General features: G+C 39.3%; 1 protein-coding gene across 2 annotated transcripts in view; it reads left to right on the top strand.

The window, feature by feature from the left end:
• Positions 1 to 372: 372 nt before the first annotated feature.
• ZFAT (zinc finger and AT-hook domain containing) overlaps positions 373 to 19,306 on the top strand; it is a 276,495-nt gene continuing 257,561 nt past the window's right edge. Inside the window, exon 1 of one of the 2 annotated variants that reach the window (XM_078153759.1) lies at positions 373 to 975. In XM_078153759.1, coding sequence (XP_078009885.1) covers positions 957 to 975 — 19 coding nt within the window. In that variant the 5' untranslated portion in view covers positions 373 to 956. The remainder of the gene's footprint in view (positions 976 to 19,306) is intronic. The other variant, XM_020997901.2, reaches the window with a different exon arrangement.

Genomic DNA, 19,306 nt, shown 5'->3' with positions numbered 1-19,306 from the left:
TGTGTATTTTGTCCTTCATTCTTGAAGAATGCCATGACTTGCAACTGAATTGTATTTTAAGCAAGGGAGGGCTGTGCAAAGCCACCAGCCTCACTTTCTCCTCCAGAGCCATCTGGGTGCAGTAGGCAGATATAGATCAAGACAACTGGAGATGGTCCAGCAGCTGGGACTTTAGAAATCATCTAATCCTTGATCTTAGAGGTGTAGAAATCTAAAAAAGATATGTGAAAAGTTTGGTCTTGTGGAAGGAATACTGTACTTGGGTTCTAACTGTAGCAATTTGACAGTAAATGCTGGATTCTTACTTGATGTGTGGCTATGGAAATATAACTTAAATGAGCCTCTGGAAACTCCTTTAAGAACTTTAAAGAACTATAGAAATATGAGTCATCTTTATTTGATTAAAAGTTTGCCGCCAGGAGAAAACAGCTTGCCTCCCATGGAAACTTATTTTAGCCATCCAAAAAGCACTGGGGACCACTGAACAAGAAGACAGACAATCTTTAAGTTTGGTGCAGAAGAAGGAGGACTCCCAATCCTTAATCCTCCAGCTCCCAAAGACTCCATAAAATCCTGTTACGGGGCTTGTGAAAACCCGGATTAGTGGAATTCAGGGACGCTGGACGAACTGTACTGAAGCACAAGCAGGAACTAGGCTGAAGCATGCGCACTGATCTGGTCTCCAGCCGGAAATACTCCTGGGACTTTCCCGCCCGCCTCCCCCCTCCAGGCTTAAACTGAAGCGGACGCTCGGGACGCCAGCGTCAACGTCCCAAAGGGAGGAGGGCGAAGACTCCATCCGCCATGTTGGATACCGCAGATTCGCCATAACCTCGCCGGCTCTTTTAAAAAAAAAAATAAAATTAGAAAACAAGTCGCCAGCGGAAAGTCCAGCCTTCCCAGTCTGCACGGAAGGGACCTGACGCTATTTTTTTTTCCTCCGAAGGGGCGTTGCCATGGAGACGCAGGCAGCTGGTAAGGTGGATTGGGGACGGGAAGGGGGAAGATATGAGTGGGGGTGGGGCTCCCGGGAATCCGTTTGGAATGTAGCGTTGGGAAGAAGTGCTGAGGCCGTCGCGGTGGCGGAGGGATTCCTCATCGCGCGTCGCCTTGTGAAGAGAGAGGATGGGGCGAAGGTTGGGGAGAGGAGCCGCGAATGTAGTGCCGTCAGGCAGTGAGGCGTCAGTCAGGACAGATCACGGCGTCTTAAAAAAAGAAAAGTAGTGCGCAAGGCCGATGGCGGGGGGGGGAGGAAGAGGATAGTTTCTATGGAAACGGGGTGGGCCGCTCCTGTGATTTGGGGACGACACGTGCTTTTCTTGGGCCTATTAGGCTGGGCTAGGAGGAGCCTTCTTGGTAGAGGAGAAAATATTGGGGGCAGACCGTAGGGAAGCTGGAGAGGTGGGGGGTTTCGGGGGCAGCTTCCAAAGGCTCCCACGCCGAGTAAAGTTTATGCCTGGATTTCTTTGTTTTTTTTTTCAGTGGAAGGAGTAAAGAAATTAATTGTTTAATAAGAATTCAGGCCAAGAAAATAAAACACATTGAAAACAGATTTTTGTTTTGCTTTTATTATTTTGATTTATGTGTGTGCCTGTGTTTTTAAAGGATACGTTTCTGGATAATAGTAACACACTGCAGTGATTACTTTATATGTTGCCATATTGTGGTATTTTATTGCCATAAAGTTTTACTTAATATGTTGGAATCAGAAGGCCTGAGTTCAAATGCAGCCACAGATGTTTACAAGATATGGGATCCTGGGCCAGCCACTTAAACTCCATCTACCTCAGTTTCCTACCTGCAAAATGGAAATGGTAGTACTAGCATCTTTGTCCCAGAACAGTTGTGTAGTTACATGGCAAATCTTGGGGGAAAAAATAGTCACACAGCTCATTTACAAAGGGCTTTTTTCCTCACCATGGTACTGTGATGTAGAGAATGCAAACAATATCTTGGCCATTTTACAGGTGAGGAAACTGAGGCTCTGGGGAAGTGACTCCTGACTGTAGTCTTAACAATTGCCCTGCTGCTCTGTATCTAGTGATTGGCTCCTTTTCTCCCATGATGCCTTATTTCATTAAACATACATTGAATGGAGTTTAAATTCAGCTACTTGATGAGACAAAAATCAAAGAGCTTCCTTGACCTTCAGTTTCCTTCTCTGTAAAGAGAAAGGCCTGGTTCCGTTCTTTACCGCAACCAGTGCCTTCCCTCTGAGATTACTACCCTCCAAAAGCCCTGTATGGATAGAGTTGTTTGCATGTTACATAACCCTATTAGAACTCGAGCTCCTTGAGGGCTGGGACCTTGTTTTTGCCTTTCTTTGTATCCCCAGTGAGTCACACAGTGCCTGGAGTGTAGTAAGAGTTTAAATGCTTCTTCACTGATTGATTAACTAGGTTCTGACAAAGGCGCTTTCTAGCTAAAATACGTTTTGTTCCTAAAAATGGCCATCTCATAGGATGCCCCAACCCAAGCTGTAGACACTGGTGGGTGGGGGATTCAGAGATGACAAAGACATGATAGCTTGCATTTATATAGTGCTTTAAGGTTTGCAAAGCACCTCGGAACTGGTGCTATAAAAGCAGGTGCTATTATTATCAACCCCATTTTACAGATAGGGAAACTGAGGTAGGCCGCAATCATGTTAAGTGATTTGCCCAGACTCACACTGCTGATAAATGTCAGAGGCTAGATTTGAACTCGTTTTCCTGATTCCGGGTCCAGTGTTCTACACATTGTGCCACTTGGCTGCCTCCTTGTGATTCTTGCTCCCCTCACCTCTGAGTTGTGGAGCCAGAAGACCCGAGTTCAAAGCACATTAACTAGTGTGACCTTGGGCTTTCCTTCACTATGCCTCAGTTTTCTCATCTGCAAAACAGATAAAATAATACTTTGTACTGTCTAGCTTACTGGATGTTTGTATGGAAGTGTGAGTTTTATTACAATATAGTTAGAGGGCTCAGATCCAGGTAATACTCAGTAGAATGTGTTAGGTACCTAAGAGAAGTAAAAAGTGCTGTGTGATGATTTCTGCCTCCAGGCTTCTCTGGCTTACTTCAAGTCTCCGTGAAAAATCTCTTTTCTTGCAGGAAGCTTTTCCCTATCCCCGTTAATGCTAGGGCCTTCCCTCTGTGGGTTAGCTCTAACTTATCCTTCCTTTATGTAGCTTGTTGGTACATAAGTGTTTGCATGTTATCTCCCCCATTAGACTGTGACCTCCTTGGGAGCAGGGATTGCTTTCTACATTTCTTTGTATCTTCAGCAATTAGCATAGTGTCTAGCACATAGCAGGCATTTAATAAGTAAGAGAGTTTATTTATGGACTGACTTCCAGTTGTGAGGTATCAGAAGCAATTCAAAATGAATGTAACAGGTTGTGCTTGTAAGAAAATAAGAGTTATAGCATGTTAGATCTTAGCTATCATCTACCTTAAACCAGGATAAGGAAATGTGATGAAGTGACTTGCCTAAGACCGCACAGCAGAGCCAGGAATAGAACTCAGATTTTCTTTCAAGTGTAGGGGTTCTTAATCTGGGATCGATGAACTTTTTTTATGTATTATTATTATTTTATTATTATTTTTGTTAATGTGAGGCAGTTGGGGTTAAGTGACTTGCCCAGAGTCACACAGCTAGTGAGTGTTATGTGTCTGAGACTGAATTTGAACTTAGGTCCTCCTGACTCCAGGGCTGGTGCCCTACCCATTGTGCCACCTAGCTGCCCCGGTCGATGAACTTTAAAAAGTATTTTGCTAACTTTTTCAGTACAATTAGTTTCTTTTGTAATCCTTTATATTTTATGCATTTAAAAGAATTATTCTGAGAAGGGGTCATAGACTTCATTAGACTGCCCAAGGAATCTGTGACCCAGAAAAGGTTAATAACTCCTGGTCTAGTGCTATTTCCAGGGTATTGCATCACTTCCCAAGCAAGATTCATGAAGCTGTAAAATCTCAGAAATGGCAGTAACCTTCAAAGTCCTCTATTCCAACCTTTACCTGAGTAATAATTGCTTCTATAATATTCTGGTCTAAACTGAAGATGCCCAGTGTTAAGGAACTCGGCACTATCCGAGGAATCAGATTCCACTTTCGTATAGCTTTAAGCCTGAGGAAGGTTTGTTTATCCCTCCCCTCCACACCTCCACTTCAAAGGGAAAAAGAAATTGCTTGCAAACATTATTTCAGCCAAATCAAGGAAAGTTTTACCTCTACAGGGTCAATTTGTTCAAAATCACATTTACTAAATCAAGTACTTAGAGGTGCACAGCTGTGTCAGGTTCTCTCCACATGATTATTTGTAGAAAACATGGATCTCCACCCTTAATGAGCTTATAGCAAATAGGCAGTACAGATGAAATTTTATGAAGAGTAAAGGATTTTTAGTTAGAATAGAAGACAGCAAGGACAGATGCCCAGAAATCATAGAGTTGTTGGATTTAAAACTAGTATGCACCTTAGAGATCATGTTAATAATAACTGCCACTTATATAGTGCTTTGAGTGGACATGAGATGTAGAGGCTAGAGAATTTTTCTTAAGACCTGAGGTCAGGTTTATGCCTTTGAAACACACTAGCCATGTGACCCTGGGCAAGTCAGAATCAGTGGCCCAGTTCAGTCTCTTAAGTTATAGGTAGAGGGAAGTTTCATTGTTGAGAGATCTCTACGTTAATGAAATCATAAGGGTAGACAAAAAAAAAAAGAAATAGTACCTTAAAGTTTGCAAAATACTTTATATAAACTATTTCAATTGATCTTCATAATAATTCTGAGTTGGGTATGACAGATATTATCCTCATTTTACAGATGAGGAAACTGAGACTCAGTAAGGTTAAGTTACCTGTACATAGTTCCACAGCTAATGTGCATGTTGGAAGGAGTATTTGAATTAGGTACAGCCTATCCATTAGACTCCATTACTTCTCTTTTCATCTAGCCCAATTCCTAACAGGGGGCCAGCCCTGTTACTGTGCTATTGGTACATGAGACTGTTATACAGTGAGGGCCCTTCTTACGTTTCTGGTGAATAAACTGTCTGGGAAGGGTTCCAAGGTAGACAGACCTGTCTTATGTGGAATTCTACCTTGAGGCACTTTGGGTCCCCAGAGCTTTGGTGTGATTATCACTCAGGTTATTTATTTATCTATCTGTTAAAGAGGATTTGCTGTATGTTTATATTTTGTGACCTTCCCAGGGAGCCACATTGCCCATGGGAAGATTTTTTTTTTCCTTTTCTAGCAGCATACATTTATACCTACAGTATGCCAGGTACTGTGCTAGGTGCTAGGGAAAAAAAGACTAAAACAGAACAATTACTATCTTTAATGAATTTATGAATTTGTCTGAAACTCATGAGTTATTTGCTGCCTTCTTTTGGAAATCCTTTGCACTCAGTTGGCTGAAGAAACCTTGACTTAAAATTATACTTTTTTGGGGCAGCTAGGTAGTGCAGGGGATAGAGCACCAGCCCTGAAGTCAGGAGGACCTGAGTTCAAATCTGGCCTCAGACCTAACACTTGACACTTGCTAGCTGTGTGACCTTGGGCAAGTCACTTAACCCCAATTGCCTTTTAAAAAAAAGCCAAAAAAATTACATTTTTTTAAACATTTAGCAGATGAGAGATCATATTTCAGCAAGAGACAGTGTGGTTTAGAGGAGAAAGTACTGTATTTGCAATTGGGTCCTAGATTTGAATATTGTTTACAACACAAACCGGTGTGACCATTGGCAAAGGATCACTGAGCCTCAATTAGCTTATCTAGAATATGGGAAGGAAAGCATTTGTGGTGCTTTATGGTATTGTTGTGAAGACCGCAAAGGTTAATGTATGTAAAGTACTCTGCACGTTTTAAAGCATCATATAAATGTCAGTTTTTTTGTTGCTATTCTGATTAACTCTCATCAGTAATTTTAAACCCTTCTTATTGCATTATGGCTTTCATGCTAATTCAGAATGGAAGTATTAATTGATAAGATGCAATTACATATATTTTAGCGAGATGCAGTTTTCATGGTTATAAAATCTCCCAGATTGTTATCTCTAAATCCCAGATAATTAGTAAATTTGAAAACACTGTACCTAAACCAACTTATTTGTGACCAGTAGCATAATAATGGTTTCTTCTTTTCTTCCTTTATGTTTCATAACAATAATAATAAGAGCCAAAAATAACGCAGTGTTTTAAGGTTTACAGAATACTTGCATTATCTTATTTGATTTTCACAACAACCCTTTGAGGTAGGTATGCTTATTCTTCCCATTTTGCAAGTGGGCATACTGGGGTTCAAAGGATAAGTGACTCACTAACATTTCACAGCTGGTGAACCTCTCAGGTGGAATGTGAATGCAGGTCTTCCTGATTCTGAGCCCAGCACTAATCAAGTGAGCTAATGTATATAAAGTGCTTTGTGAAATTATGATTATGATCATTGTTACTATCATTGTTATCAGCTTCCACTACACCATGCTGTAGTGGAAATAGTATTGCATTGGAAGTCTCTGTTATTCTCCCTTCTCCTCTATATGCTTATTATCTTACTCTGTAGCCTTAGCCCTTCTTTCAGTTTTTAGTCCTTCCTGGTCAGTTCTGTCCCCCTGTCACCCGTGGTGTATCACTGATGAATGTCGCTCAGTGCTCCAAGGTGAGCAGCTAGGTGGCGCAGTAGATAGAGTACCAGGCATGAAGTCAAGAAGATTCATCTTTCTGAGTTCAAATGTGGCCTCAGACACTGGCTAGCTGTGTGGTCCCTGGGCAAGTCACTTAACCCTTGTTTGCTTTAGTCCCTTGTAAACTGAGCTGGAGAAGGAAGTGGCAAGCCACTCTAGTATCTTTGCCAAGAAAATCCCAAATGGGGTCATGAAGAGTTGGACATGACTGAAAAATGACTAGAAGAACAAGAAATGCTCCAAGAAGAGTTCATTTTAGTTAAGCCTATTCCTTACGTTTGGTTACCTCCCAAAGGGTGTTCTTTCTTCCTCTTGAGTGCCCACCTTATTGTTCCTCTTTATAGCAATAGGAATGAAAAGGAAGGGCTACATATGAGAAACATGAAGGAATAATTGTTAGAACCGGGTACCTGGCTGCATATATAATGGGGAGAGAGAGAGAATGAATTTAAAGATGAATTTAGAGTTTTGAGCTTGGGTATACTGGTACATTAGTAGAAATAAGGAAGTCAGGAAGAAGAGCTGGTCTTCTGGAAAAAACAACAACAACAACAACAACAGTAAATTCAGTTTTATACACGTTGCCTTAGAAGCAACATTTAGACAGCTAGGTGGAAATGTCTGCCAGACAGTTGGAAATGTGGAACTGGAGTAGGAGAGAGGTCTTCAGATTGGACATGTGGATTTGGGAGTCATTGGTATAGAGCTGGCTAGAGCAATGAGAATTGATGAGTGAGGTCTTTGAGGGGGAATTTAGAGAAAAGAACATAGGGTGAAGATAAACTATGGGGCTATATCCATATTTAGTGGGTAGAAGCAGAAGGGGAAGTCAGTGGAACCACCTGGCTTCAATCCCATGACAGTAGAAATGGAAGTGGCTATGGGGAACTGAGGAGGTGGGTGGTCTCCAGGCTGGATTTCCCCTGCAGCTGCTGACTTTTGTAATTTTTACATTTGCATTAATTTTTTAGAATAACCTTTATTTCTGATTTATTCACCACAGTGTCTTTTGAGGAAGAAGCTCTCCCTTATATTGAACTGAAATCTGCCTATTTATGTTTTCCACCCATTGGCTTAGTTTTGTCCTCTGGAGCCACAAAAATCAATTAATTTCCTGTTACCACTGCAGAGGCTTAGGTTGTGTCTTTGGCTCTGTTTGCATGTTGGGTCAGTTGATCCCTCCAAACTTGTTTTTCCTTATCTGTGGGATAGAATAGCCATACCTTCTAAGGAATTAGTTTCTAAAATGCACTGAAATATTTTATAACAATAGAAATTAGAAGCAGAATTTTGGAGCTTGGAGATGATCTAATTAGCTCATTACAGAAAATGAGGCTTAGAGAGTTTAAGTAGCCCACCTGGAGTTGATATTATGAATCAGTGTAGAGCTAAAGCCTCTGAGGCATACATTAGAACTATTACTGTACACTTTTTTGACGGGGACACATTTACTGGGAGCCTTTCATCTCCCCTGGTGTTATATATGAAGATATCAGGTGTGATAGTACCAATATCCACCACAGTTCCCCAGCCCCCAGAGAATAGTTTTCTCTTAAAGGAGCTGTTACTGGTGCCTGATTGACCCCTGACTCCCTTAACTATACTTCCTGATTACCTATGGGCATGAAAAGTCCCATGTGGACTCAGGCCTCTCTGACTTGATAGATTTCTGAGGACCACTCAATTTCCTGTACCCTGATAAGATACAGTTCTTTATGAAGATGGGGGTGCTGTGAGAGGGAGGAGGCCATGCCTTTAGAAGTTGAGTGCCATTCTATCCTTGTTGCATAATATATTAAAGCCAAATAAACCTCCTTTTCTTAAATATTCAATGACTTATGAGTGTCTCCTTTCATCCTAAAATCTAACCTGAACTAACATCAGACTTTCATGATATTCAGGTTATTTTATTTTCCGGCTATCTCCTATTTTCTAGACATAGAGAGGACATCTGAGAAAAATCTTTCATGTTTTCTATTTTTTAAAAACCTATGATGTTCATTAAATGAGCATTTACAGACTTGTGTTAATTTAAAAAAATCAAGTGTGAGTTACTTAAGTCAGTGCTACTTCTTCAGAGCAGGCAGAGTGAATGTTCCTAATTTTTTTCCCCATAAATACATGAGTTAGTCTGAACCTGAAAAAGCTTCCTATGTCATCTTCCTCCTCAACTTCGAATTTAAAATTACAAAGTGTTAAAATAATTTATTCAGTTGTATAAACGGAACGAAAATTTACCTCTTATCTCCCCCTAGTGGATCTTTAGAAATGAACTGAGTTGCTAACTGGTACTTATTAGGTAGGTAGATTTTTGTGGGTGGGTGAGTATGGTGGGCATGGAGTGGTGAATCTGCATCTGTTATTTCATTTCTGTAGGGAACTTCCATTCACCTGTAATTTAGAGAGACTTAGATTACCTGGAAGTACTGAGACATCAAGTAGTTTGTCCAGTCTAGATATGCAACCACCAGAAGTGCTTACTGCATACTAGGCACAGTGCTAAAAACTGGGGTACAAAGAAAAGCAAAAAACAGCCTCTGTCCTCAGGGAGCTCACATCACCATGGGGGAAACAACATACATATTGATGTTTACTCAAGGATTGTAAAGGGAAGCTGGGTGGTGCTGTGGATTGATCACCAGGCCTGCAGTCTAGAAGACTCATCTTCCTGAGTTCAAATCTGGATTCAGACACTTATTAGCTGTGTGACCCTTGGCAAGTCACTTAATAATCCTGTTTGCCTCAGTTTCTTCCTCTGTAAAATGAGCTGGAGAAGGAAAGGGCAAACCACTCCAGTATCTTTGCCAAGAAAACCCCCAGTGGAGTCACTAACAGAAGGAAACAATTGAACAACTACAAACAAGGACTCTTTCTTGCCTCTTCAGTCTACTCATTTCCCATGATCTGGGTTGACTCTAGTCCACCTCAGCTACACATAGAGATCATCATACCCTCTCCATCACCCATGTGTGATTGTTCTGCTTTGTTTTCATGAACTCTGAAATTCTTTTATTTGGTTGTAACCTATTATCATTCCAACTTTCCCTCTGCCTTTTTACCCCTTACCCTGTTCCTTGTTCTCACCATGGCCTTCAGTCCTTCTACCCCTCAGTCCTTTCTCCCACCTCTTCACTGTCCTAGTCACTGTCTTCAAATATTTAAAGACCTGTCATATAGAAGGAAGGATTTGATTTGTCCTTCTTGGCCCCACAAGGTAGAATTAGCAGCATTAAAATGGGAAGTACAGGGGAACCAAATTTATTACCCCAAAAGGGAGAACTTCCTGATAATTAGAGCTTTTTGACATTAGAATATGGTAAATTGGTCATTACTGAAATTGTTAAAGCAGAGACTGGATGACGACCTCAGAGGGTTATTCATAGGATAATAGGACTCAGACCCCAAGTCATCTAACCCTCTAATTTTACTGAAGGGTCAGGAGAAGTTGAGTGATTTGCCCAAGACCACACAGGTAGTTAGTAGCAGAGGTGGGTGCTGACCTCTTTTAGACTGGGGAATTGACTGATTCCGGAGCTAGTACTCTTTCCCCAGTATGAGTGATTTGAAGGATATTCTCCTGTTGGGTAGGAGAGAGGTTGAGTTAGATGACTTAGAAGATTTTGTTAAATTTCTCCAGAGTGCTAGAAGCCAATAAAAAGGAATTATGTTTGTCAGTAAATTAGACTTAATTGTTAAACCAGTTACCACTAAATCCACACAATTTCCTTTTGAAAATTTCCTAAGTGGGGCAGCTAGGTGGTACAGTGGATAGAGCATCAGCCCAGGAGTCAGGAGGACCTGAGTTCACATGTGGCCTCACTTACTAGCTGTGTGACCCTGGACAAATCACATAATCCCAATTGCCTTCAAAAAAAGAAAAGAAAATTTCTTAAGTTAAAAAGTTGAATTTTACTTATTCCTAAGTAAAAGTGAGGCAGCATAACATAGTGAATAGAGTATGAGCTTTGCCCTTGAGTACTTGCCTCTGACATACACTGAGTGGCCAGGCCTTCTTGGTACCCAGGGCAATGCTTTAAGACTATGTTGCAGAACAGTTTTGGATCTGCATTGATTGAAGGAATTTCTTCACTGTTAGTAGAGGAAGACAACATTTTTTTTTTTTTGTGAGGCAGTTGGGGTTAAGTGACTTGCCCAGAGTCACACAGCTAGTAAGTGTTATGTGTCTGAGGTCTGGTTTGAACTCAGGTTCTCCTGACTCTAGGGCAGGTGCTCTATGCACTGTGCCACCTAGCTGCCCCTTGGGAAACAACATTTTCAAAACAGATACAATTCAATTAATCATTTATTAAGTGCCTACTTTCTTACCAAGCAGTGGGCTGGGTACAAGGTGATATTTGCAGAGGGGTGGCTGTTTTCAAAGCCAAATATTATTAATTAAAAAAATGTTCCTGGGAAGTCAGAATTCAGATCACAAAAGCTTAACGTGGGATTTGAGGATATGAGGCTAGGCTGGGCTGGACTGACCTGAACTGAGCTGCTTACAGAGGCTGAGACCTGAGATGGAGGAGATTTGAAACCTCCAATTATCAGAGGCTTTTCTGAGGTTTGTAGCTGTTGGGAAGCCTGCTTAATACCCATAGTTCTTTTGGATGGTGGCACATGGTGGGAGGAAGCTGGCACCAGTACCAGGAGTGGCTTTGAGTGGGGCCTCTCTGAAGGTGCTTGCTAAGACTGAGGAGGAGAGCTAAAGATATCAGTGACATTAGAAAAATAATGGGAAGAGGTATTAACTCTCTGCTTCTCAGGAGTCTCAACTTCTACTTCTCAGCTTCTATCTAGTTAGAGATAAGCAACATCAGAAGTCTTACTTTGAAAAAAAAAGAGAGGATCTGTTGTCTATATCTTAGAAAGGTAAAAATCTATCCTGTCAGATCAGAACATTGGAGAAGTGCTGAGCCCTGATGCTGTGTGTATGTGTGTGAATATTTAGAACACTTTAATACTCTTTCAGATCTAATGATACATAAAATAGACATTTACAATTTTGATCTCATTTGTGTTTCTTACATTTATCTTCAGGTCTTTTTGAGAGTTGTTATTTTGTGGCTCTTAGTCCGAGTTTGCTGTCTAAAAATGAATGGCCTGTTTTAGGAGATAGTATTCTCCTTAACTAGTGGTCTTCAAGCATAGCATAGGTGAGCACTTGTTGGCAAATTTGTGGTATTCATGATCAGGCTGATTTACCTTTCGGATCTTTTCCAAACCCAAGTCAATGATTCTTTGAATCTTAATTCTGCCTTGTATTATAGAATCTCAGCATTGGAAGGGTTCTCGTAAGACCTAGACTAACCTATTCCTGAATAAGAATTCCCTCTGTAATACCTGACAAGTAGTTAAAAACTCTTTACTCCACTGTGGGAAACCTACCACTTCCCAAGACAGCCCATCCACTCTTGGATAGCTTTAATTCTTAGGAGCATTTTCCTTGTATCAAGTCTTAATTTGCCTCTTTGCACTTCTACCCATTATTCCTAGCTCTAGCCTCTTCAGACAATCAGAACAATGCTAATCTCTCATGTATGAGAGAGCTCTTCAAAATCCAGAAAATTATGGTGTTCACCCTCTGTCTTCTCTTCTGTAGCTTAAATATTACCAATACCTATAATCAGTCTTCATAAGGCATTTTCTTGAAGCCCTTTACCATCCTGGTTGACCCATTCTGGATGCTGTCCAACTCAGGAATGCGCAAACAATGGCCCACAGGCCAAAGTGTGCCAACCTTTTCTCCAACTTAGCAACATCACTCTTAAGAGACGGCTATTAGAAGTGAGCTCAGAATCCCAGATGGGGTCTGACAAGTGCATTCCTAGATGCTGTGCCTCTGCTTGCACTTGTTTCCCCTTCTCTTTGTAGCCTATAATTACGTTAGCTTTCTGGGGTTTAAAACGTGACTTTGTGACTTAATATCCATATTACTTTAGTAAGTTGGTCCTGTTTCCTCATCCACGAAGTGAAGAAGCTGGACTAGGTAATATTCAAGGTCCTTTCCAGCCCTAATTCCTGTGAGTCTGAGTGCCATTTTTCTCTTACCTTGGCAGCTATTTAAGCTGTTTAGTGACCTAGTGTGATTAACTTTCTTTTAACATATGTGAAAGAATTTATAAATGTTAAAACACTCAAACAGAAGTAATTACTAGCACTGAGGTTCCAGGCATTAATCATGGTGTATAAACCTATGTAAATCATTAGCATTTCTATACATTACTAACAAAGATCAGCAGCAAGAGATAGAAAGAGAAATTCCATTTAAAATAACTGTAGACAATATAAAATATTTGGGAATCTACCTGCCAAGACAAACCCAGGAACTATATGAACACAGTTACAAAACACTTTCCACACAAAGTCAGATCTAAATAATTGGAATAATGTCAGTTGCTCATGGGTAGGCCGATTTAATATAATAAAAATGATAATTCTACGTAAATTAATTTGCTTATTCAGTGCCATACCAATCAAACTACCAAAAATAATTTTACGGAGCTAGAAAAAATAATAAAATTCATCTGGAAGAACAAATGGTCCGGAATATCAAGGGAATTAATGAAAAGAAATGCAAGGAAAGGTGGCCTAGCTCTAGCAGATATAAAACAGTATTATAAAGCAGCAATCATCAAAACTACTTGGTACTGGCTAAGAACTAGAGTGGTGGATCAGTGGAATAGGTTAGGTAAACAAGACGCAGTAGTCAATGACTATAGTAATTTACTGTTTAATTTTTTTAGATTTTAGATTTGTTTAGATTTAATTAAATCTTTAAAAAAAGACTCCAGCTTCTGAGATAAGACCTCACTATTTGATAAAAACTGCTAGGAAAACTGGAAAATAGTGTGGCAGAAACTAGGCATAGACCAACATTTTACACTGTATACCAAGATAAGGTCAAATGTACATAATTTAGACATAAAGGGTGGTACTATAAGCAAATGAGGAAAGTGAGGAATAGTTTACCTGTCAGATTTATGGAGAATGGAAGAATTTATGACCAAACAAGAGATAGAGAACATTGTGGAATGTGAAATGGATAATTTTGATTACATTAAATTAAAAATATTTTTGCACAACACAAAGCCAATGCATCCAAGATTGGAAGGGAAGCAGAAAGCTGGGAAACAATTTTTATACCCAGTGTCTCTGATAAAGGTCTCTTTTCTAAAATATATAGAGAACTGAGTCAGATTTATAAGAATATATGTCATTTCCCACTTGATGGATGGTCAAAGGATACGAACGGGCAATTTTCAGAGGAAGAAATTAAAGCTATCTATCGTCATATGAAAAAATGCTCTAAATCACTATTGATTAGAGAAATGCAAATCAAAAAGACTCCGAAGTACCACATCACACCTATTTGATTGGCTAACATGAGAAAACAGGAAAATGATAAATGTTGGGGAAGATGTGGAAAGATTGAAATACTAATGCATTGTTGGTGGAGTTGTGAACTGATGCAGCCATTCTGGAGAGCAATTTGGAACTATGCCCAAAGGTGCATACCCTGTGATCCAGCAATGCCACTACTAGGTCTGTATCCTAAAAAGATCATAAAAATAGGAAAAGGACCTACATGTACAAAAATATTTGTAGTAGCTCTTTTTGTGGTGGCAAAGAATTGGAAATTGAGGGGATGCCCATCAGTTGGGGAATGGCTGAACAAGGTGTGGTATATGAATGTAATGGAATACTATTGTTCCATAAGAAATGATGAGCAGGCAGATTTCAGAAAAACCTGGAAAGACTTGTATGAAATGGTGCTGAGTATACTGAGCAGAAGCAGGAGAACATTGTAGGCAGTAACAGCAACATCTTGCGATGTCCAACCTTGATAGACTTAACTCTTCTCAACCATGCAATGATCTAAGTCAATTCCAAAAGACTCATGATAGAAACTATCCAAGGAAAGAACTATGGAGTTTGAATGCAGGTTGAAGCATACTATTTTCTTTCTCTTTTTTAGTCTTTTTCTTTCTTGTGGTTTTTCCCTTTTGTTCTTATTCTTCTTTTACAACATGACTAACGTGGAAATATGTTTCATATGATTGTACATGTATAGCCTATATCAGATTTCATGCTATCTTGGGGAGGGGGGAGGGAGGAAATATGGAATGCAGAATCTTATAAAAATGAATGTTGAAAACTAAACCTAAATAAATCAATTAATAAAAATTTTAAAAAAAGGAGAAAGTGTTAATCCAGCAGGTTGTGAGCAGATTGATCAAGGTGATGATGAAGGTCTTTTCCAACTCAAATATTATAATTAATTTACTTCCTTTTCCCCCTCTACTATGACTTAACATTATACCCCAAGTGGTGAGTCTATTCTACCTAACTCCTGCTTCAACTGTAGATTTAAAAGTTTATCTTGTTATCTTTACCATTCTTCTTGAGCCTTTGTTCCTTAGAGCTTTAGATTCTCTGATATTATTCTGAAATCAGTTCAGCAAAATTTATTAAGTGCCTACTATGTGTCTTAGAGGGCACATGCTTAGGTACCCTTCTAGGCCCTCGTTTTGCAAAGACAAAAGGGAAATAGCTTAACAAAGTTCTCTATATACATTATCTCATGTGATTCCTGGACCAACCTTGTATATAAAATGGGGATAAAAATAATCTCTGTGTATGTGTGTGTGTGTGTGTGTGTGTGTGTGTGTGTGTGTGTGTGTGAAAATTTCACAATTGGCTCTGAGAGTCAATTCAAGCTGGCTTTTGCACAGTTCTGGACACGATCATAACTATGCTTTATGGATATCATTTTGCTAGTTATTTGGAAGGTAGATTAGACAGAGGAGAGACTGGAAGCAGGGAGAACAATTCGTAGTCTATTGCAGTAGCCCAGATGAGGTGTGATAAGGACCTAGACTAGGGTTGATTGTGAGGTGAAGAGACAAGCAGTGCATGGGAGAGATGGTGAGGAAATGTAATTAACAAGGCTTGACAGCTAATTGTACGTGCACATGTGTGTGCATGTGTGTGTATGTGTGTGTGTGTGTGTGTGTTTTGTGAGAAAGAGAGTGAAGAGTACAGTATAACGCCAAAGCTATGAGCCAGATTGAGGAGGGGAATGGTAGTGCCTTCAAATAGAAGTAGGAAGTTAGGTAGATATGGTTCAGGGGAAATATCATGAATTCTGTTTGCATGTGTTGAGTTTAATATGCCTGTAGAACATCAAGGCAGAGATATCCAGCAGGTAGTTGTAGATGTGGTACTGGAGCACAGGAGTGATGTGATAGTTGAGTGTATAGTTTTGGAGTTATTTGCATGAAGAGGGTACTTGAATCCATGGGAGCTGATGAGATTACCAAGAAAGAGTTATAAAGAAATAAGAAGAGAGATATTCAGGTATCAGGTAGGAACTGGACAGCGATCCCAACAAAGGATACTGATAGGTATTCGATAGGAAGAGAACCGTAATGCAGGAAAAAAAAGAATAGCAAGGGAGGGAGGAGTGGTAGCCAAAGGTGTCAAATACTGTGGAGAGATGAAGCATTGAGAAAGGACCATTGTATTTAGCAGCAAAGAAGACATTGATGACCTTGGAGACTGTACTTTCTGTTGAGTAGTGAGCATTTAAGCCAGATTGTTATGAGGAAAGGGTTTTGGGAATTGTAAAGTACTATACAAATGTGAGCTATTACTATCACCATCATTATCATCCACAATAACATCATAATTTTCTGTCTTTCGAGACTAATTGTTCGTAGGATCATAGGATTTAGAGGTAGAAGGTAATTTAAAGATCTAGTCGGATGCCCTCATTTTAGAGATGAAGAAACTCAGACTCAGAGATTAGGTGATATACCCCAAGTCTTACAGGTGAGTGGCGGAGCTGGGATTTTAAACCAGGTCCTGAACCTTTTCTTTATGCAGATGAGCTGTATGTGCCCACTGTGCTGGTTTTTCTGATGGCTACATTAATTATAGGACAAAAAATGAAAGTAGGTGCAAATTCCTAAATATGGGCATAGTATGATAGAAACTTCTAAAATGTGAATTCAAATTGGGTAGAGTAGGAGAGGCTCACCCTGGCTCCCTTCCCAAACATCTGTCTGTCTGTCTGTCTGTCCTGTCTAAAGCATCTTGCCTGATATACACACACATACACACACACACACACACATACATACACATATATGAATTTGTATGTGTACGTATGTATGAGGCAAGGTGCTTGATTTAAAAATATATCATGGTTAACATTTAAATAGTAATAGTTTTTGAAATTTATTTTAATTGGAGCAGGTATGCTATATCTATGTCTCTGCTATCTTTATCATCTGCAAATGGCCAAATCTTGTGTTACTGTCTCCTCTGAACAATGAGCCGGCTTTCATCCATGGGGCTTTTGTTACAACTGTTCTCTTGTAAAAGAGCTTAACAGTGTTGTTGCCAAATGAAATTATAGGGTCTGTTTGCTTCCTTTTTTCTTTTTACATTTCCCCCCCCCTTGTTTTCAGGAAATAACTTAGGTTCTTCTCCATGATGTTTGTCTTGAGTATTAATATTGTGCATTGCTCTGAGTTCTTATTTTCAGTGTTTCAAAATAACACTTTAAAAATTATGATAATTTTCAGCTTGCAAGAAATGTGTATGCATAAAATTATAATGCAACTGTTGGCCCAGCTTTAATTATTGCTGATAGTAAGCATTTTTCATTTTATTTTGTTAACCCAGTTTCTGGAAAGAAAAGCCCACAGGAGTTGTTTTCTGCATTTAATAAAAATGTTAACTTTGTGAGCTGTAAGAGTTGGCATGTTCATCAGCATTTTATTATATATGTGTTGTTTTAATATTTCAAACTCATTCATTCTGAATGTTACATTTTTATTGGAACTTCACTGTTATTTTCAATAATTAGTTTAATATATGTATCTAAACGCAAGTTTCTGTGAACATTAAAATGACCTAAGGCAAAATTAGTGTATTTAGTTTTCATACAGAGATAATCCTGGTGGAAAATATTATTTAGCAATTAGCTATATAGAAACAGAGCGTGCTGCAAATCTAAAAATAGTTCAAGCCTTTTATGTTTTTCGGTTGAATTAAAGGAACAAAATAAAGTATGACAGGATTATAGATTTGCATTCTTTTTCCAAAAAGAAGAAAAATGAAAATACATAGTCTCTAATTCAACAAATGTTTATTAAGTGATCTTTGTGCTAGTTTTGGTTGAGATACAATGATAGAGTTGTTTTTTTTTTTCAAAGTAATCATGATATAGCCCCTCACCAAAACAAGTTTGGTAATAGTTTGTAATGATGGGTCTGTCTTTTCAATAGAGGGCCACAGGATCAGAAATCCACCTGTGTTTGGACCCATGCAATTTTTACGAGCACAGTTACAAGTCGATAGCACAGTCTGCTGGCACGATGCCTAGCAGCAAGGCAATTAGTTGGCTAGTTCCTATGTGATAGCTTATAAGGTAAAATTCTCTTTGCTGAAAATTTCAAGTGGGCTGTATAATGGGATCAGGCTGCATTGCCCCTCAGATTGCATTTTTGAGGCTCAGAGTTTGGTAGATAGATACATAGTTTATATTTATATAATGCTTTAAGGTTTAGAAAGCACTTTCTTTGCAAGCATCCTTTTTTACAAATGAGGAAACAAAGATTCAGAGAGATTATGGTCAGACAGCTGGCAGATGTTGGGCCTGTGCTTTGAACCCAGGCCTTTCTGACTCTGAGCTCAGTACTTTTTCTTTTTTTCTTTTTTACTTTGCTGTGCAATATCAGACAGGATATCATACAGATAGAATGTGATATCTGTACATAAACCAATGAACAATGTGTTCAAGTATTTAGCTACCTCTTTTAGTTTGCAGATTCACCCTTGTTCTTCCTTTACTCGCCTCTTTTTATGAAAAAACTCAAGCCCTAGAATTTATATAGCACTCACTATATTGTGCCAGCCAATATGTTAAGTGCTCATTTTATCCTCATAATAATCCTGGGAGGTAGGTGATATTACTATACCCATTTTTACAGATGAAGAAACTGAAGCAAATAGAGGTTAAATGACTTGCCCAGGCTGATACAGCTATTAAGGGTCTGATGCTGGATTTGAACTTGGGTCTAACTAATTCTATGCCCGGACTCTATCTAGTGAGCCTATTTAGCTTCCTCTAAAAATTGTGACAGCCTTTTTGCCTTTCTCTAGTCCTATTCCATCATTCATTTCTCCAAGATCTTTTAGAGATCACCAATAGCAATCTGCCAGTTCTTTCAGTGCTGGAGAACAGTGCTTCACAAGATGTGGTCTGGGAGTTTCTGAGATCCTATCAGGAGCTCCACAAGGTCAAAACTATTTTCATAATAATGCTAATATGTTTTAATTTATAATATAGTAGATATAGATAAATATAATCCACATAAACAAAGGTTTTTGGGGTCCTTGGTAATTAAAAAAAGTTTGATAAACATTACTCTAGAACAGGGGTGGGGAACCTGCTCTAGAACAGTTTGTCTGGGCTTACAGAGGTGCCACCAGACTGTGTGGTTCAGTGGAAAGTGTGCTGGCTTTGTAGACAGAGGACCTTGATTCAAATTCTGCCTCTGATATTTTCTGTCTCTGTGAACTGGGGCCAGTCAGTTAACCTCCCTAGGCTTTAGTTTTTTCTC

The sequence above is a fragment of the Phascolarctos cinereus genome, unplaced genomic scaffold (genome assembly GCF_003287225.1).
Source record: "Phascolarctos cinereus isolate Bilbo 61053 unplaced genomic scaffold, phaCin_HiC Scaffold_4;HRSCAF=312, whole genome shotgun sequence".
In the NCBI taxonomy this organism is placed as follows: Eukaryota; Metazoa; Chordata; class Mammalia; order Diprotodontia; family Phascolarctidae; genus Phascolarctos; species Phascolarctos cinereus.
Note: the sequence above shows the minus strand (reverse complement) of the source record. Positions and strands in the feature narration are given on the sequence as shown.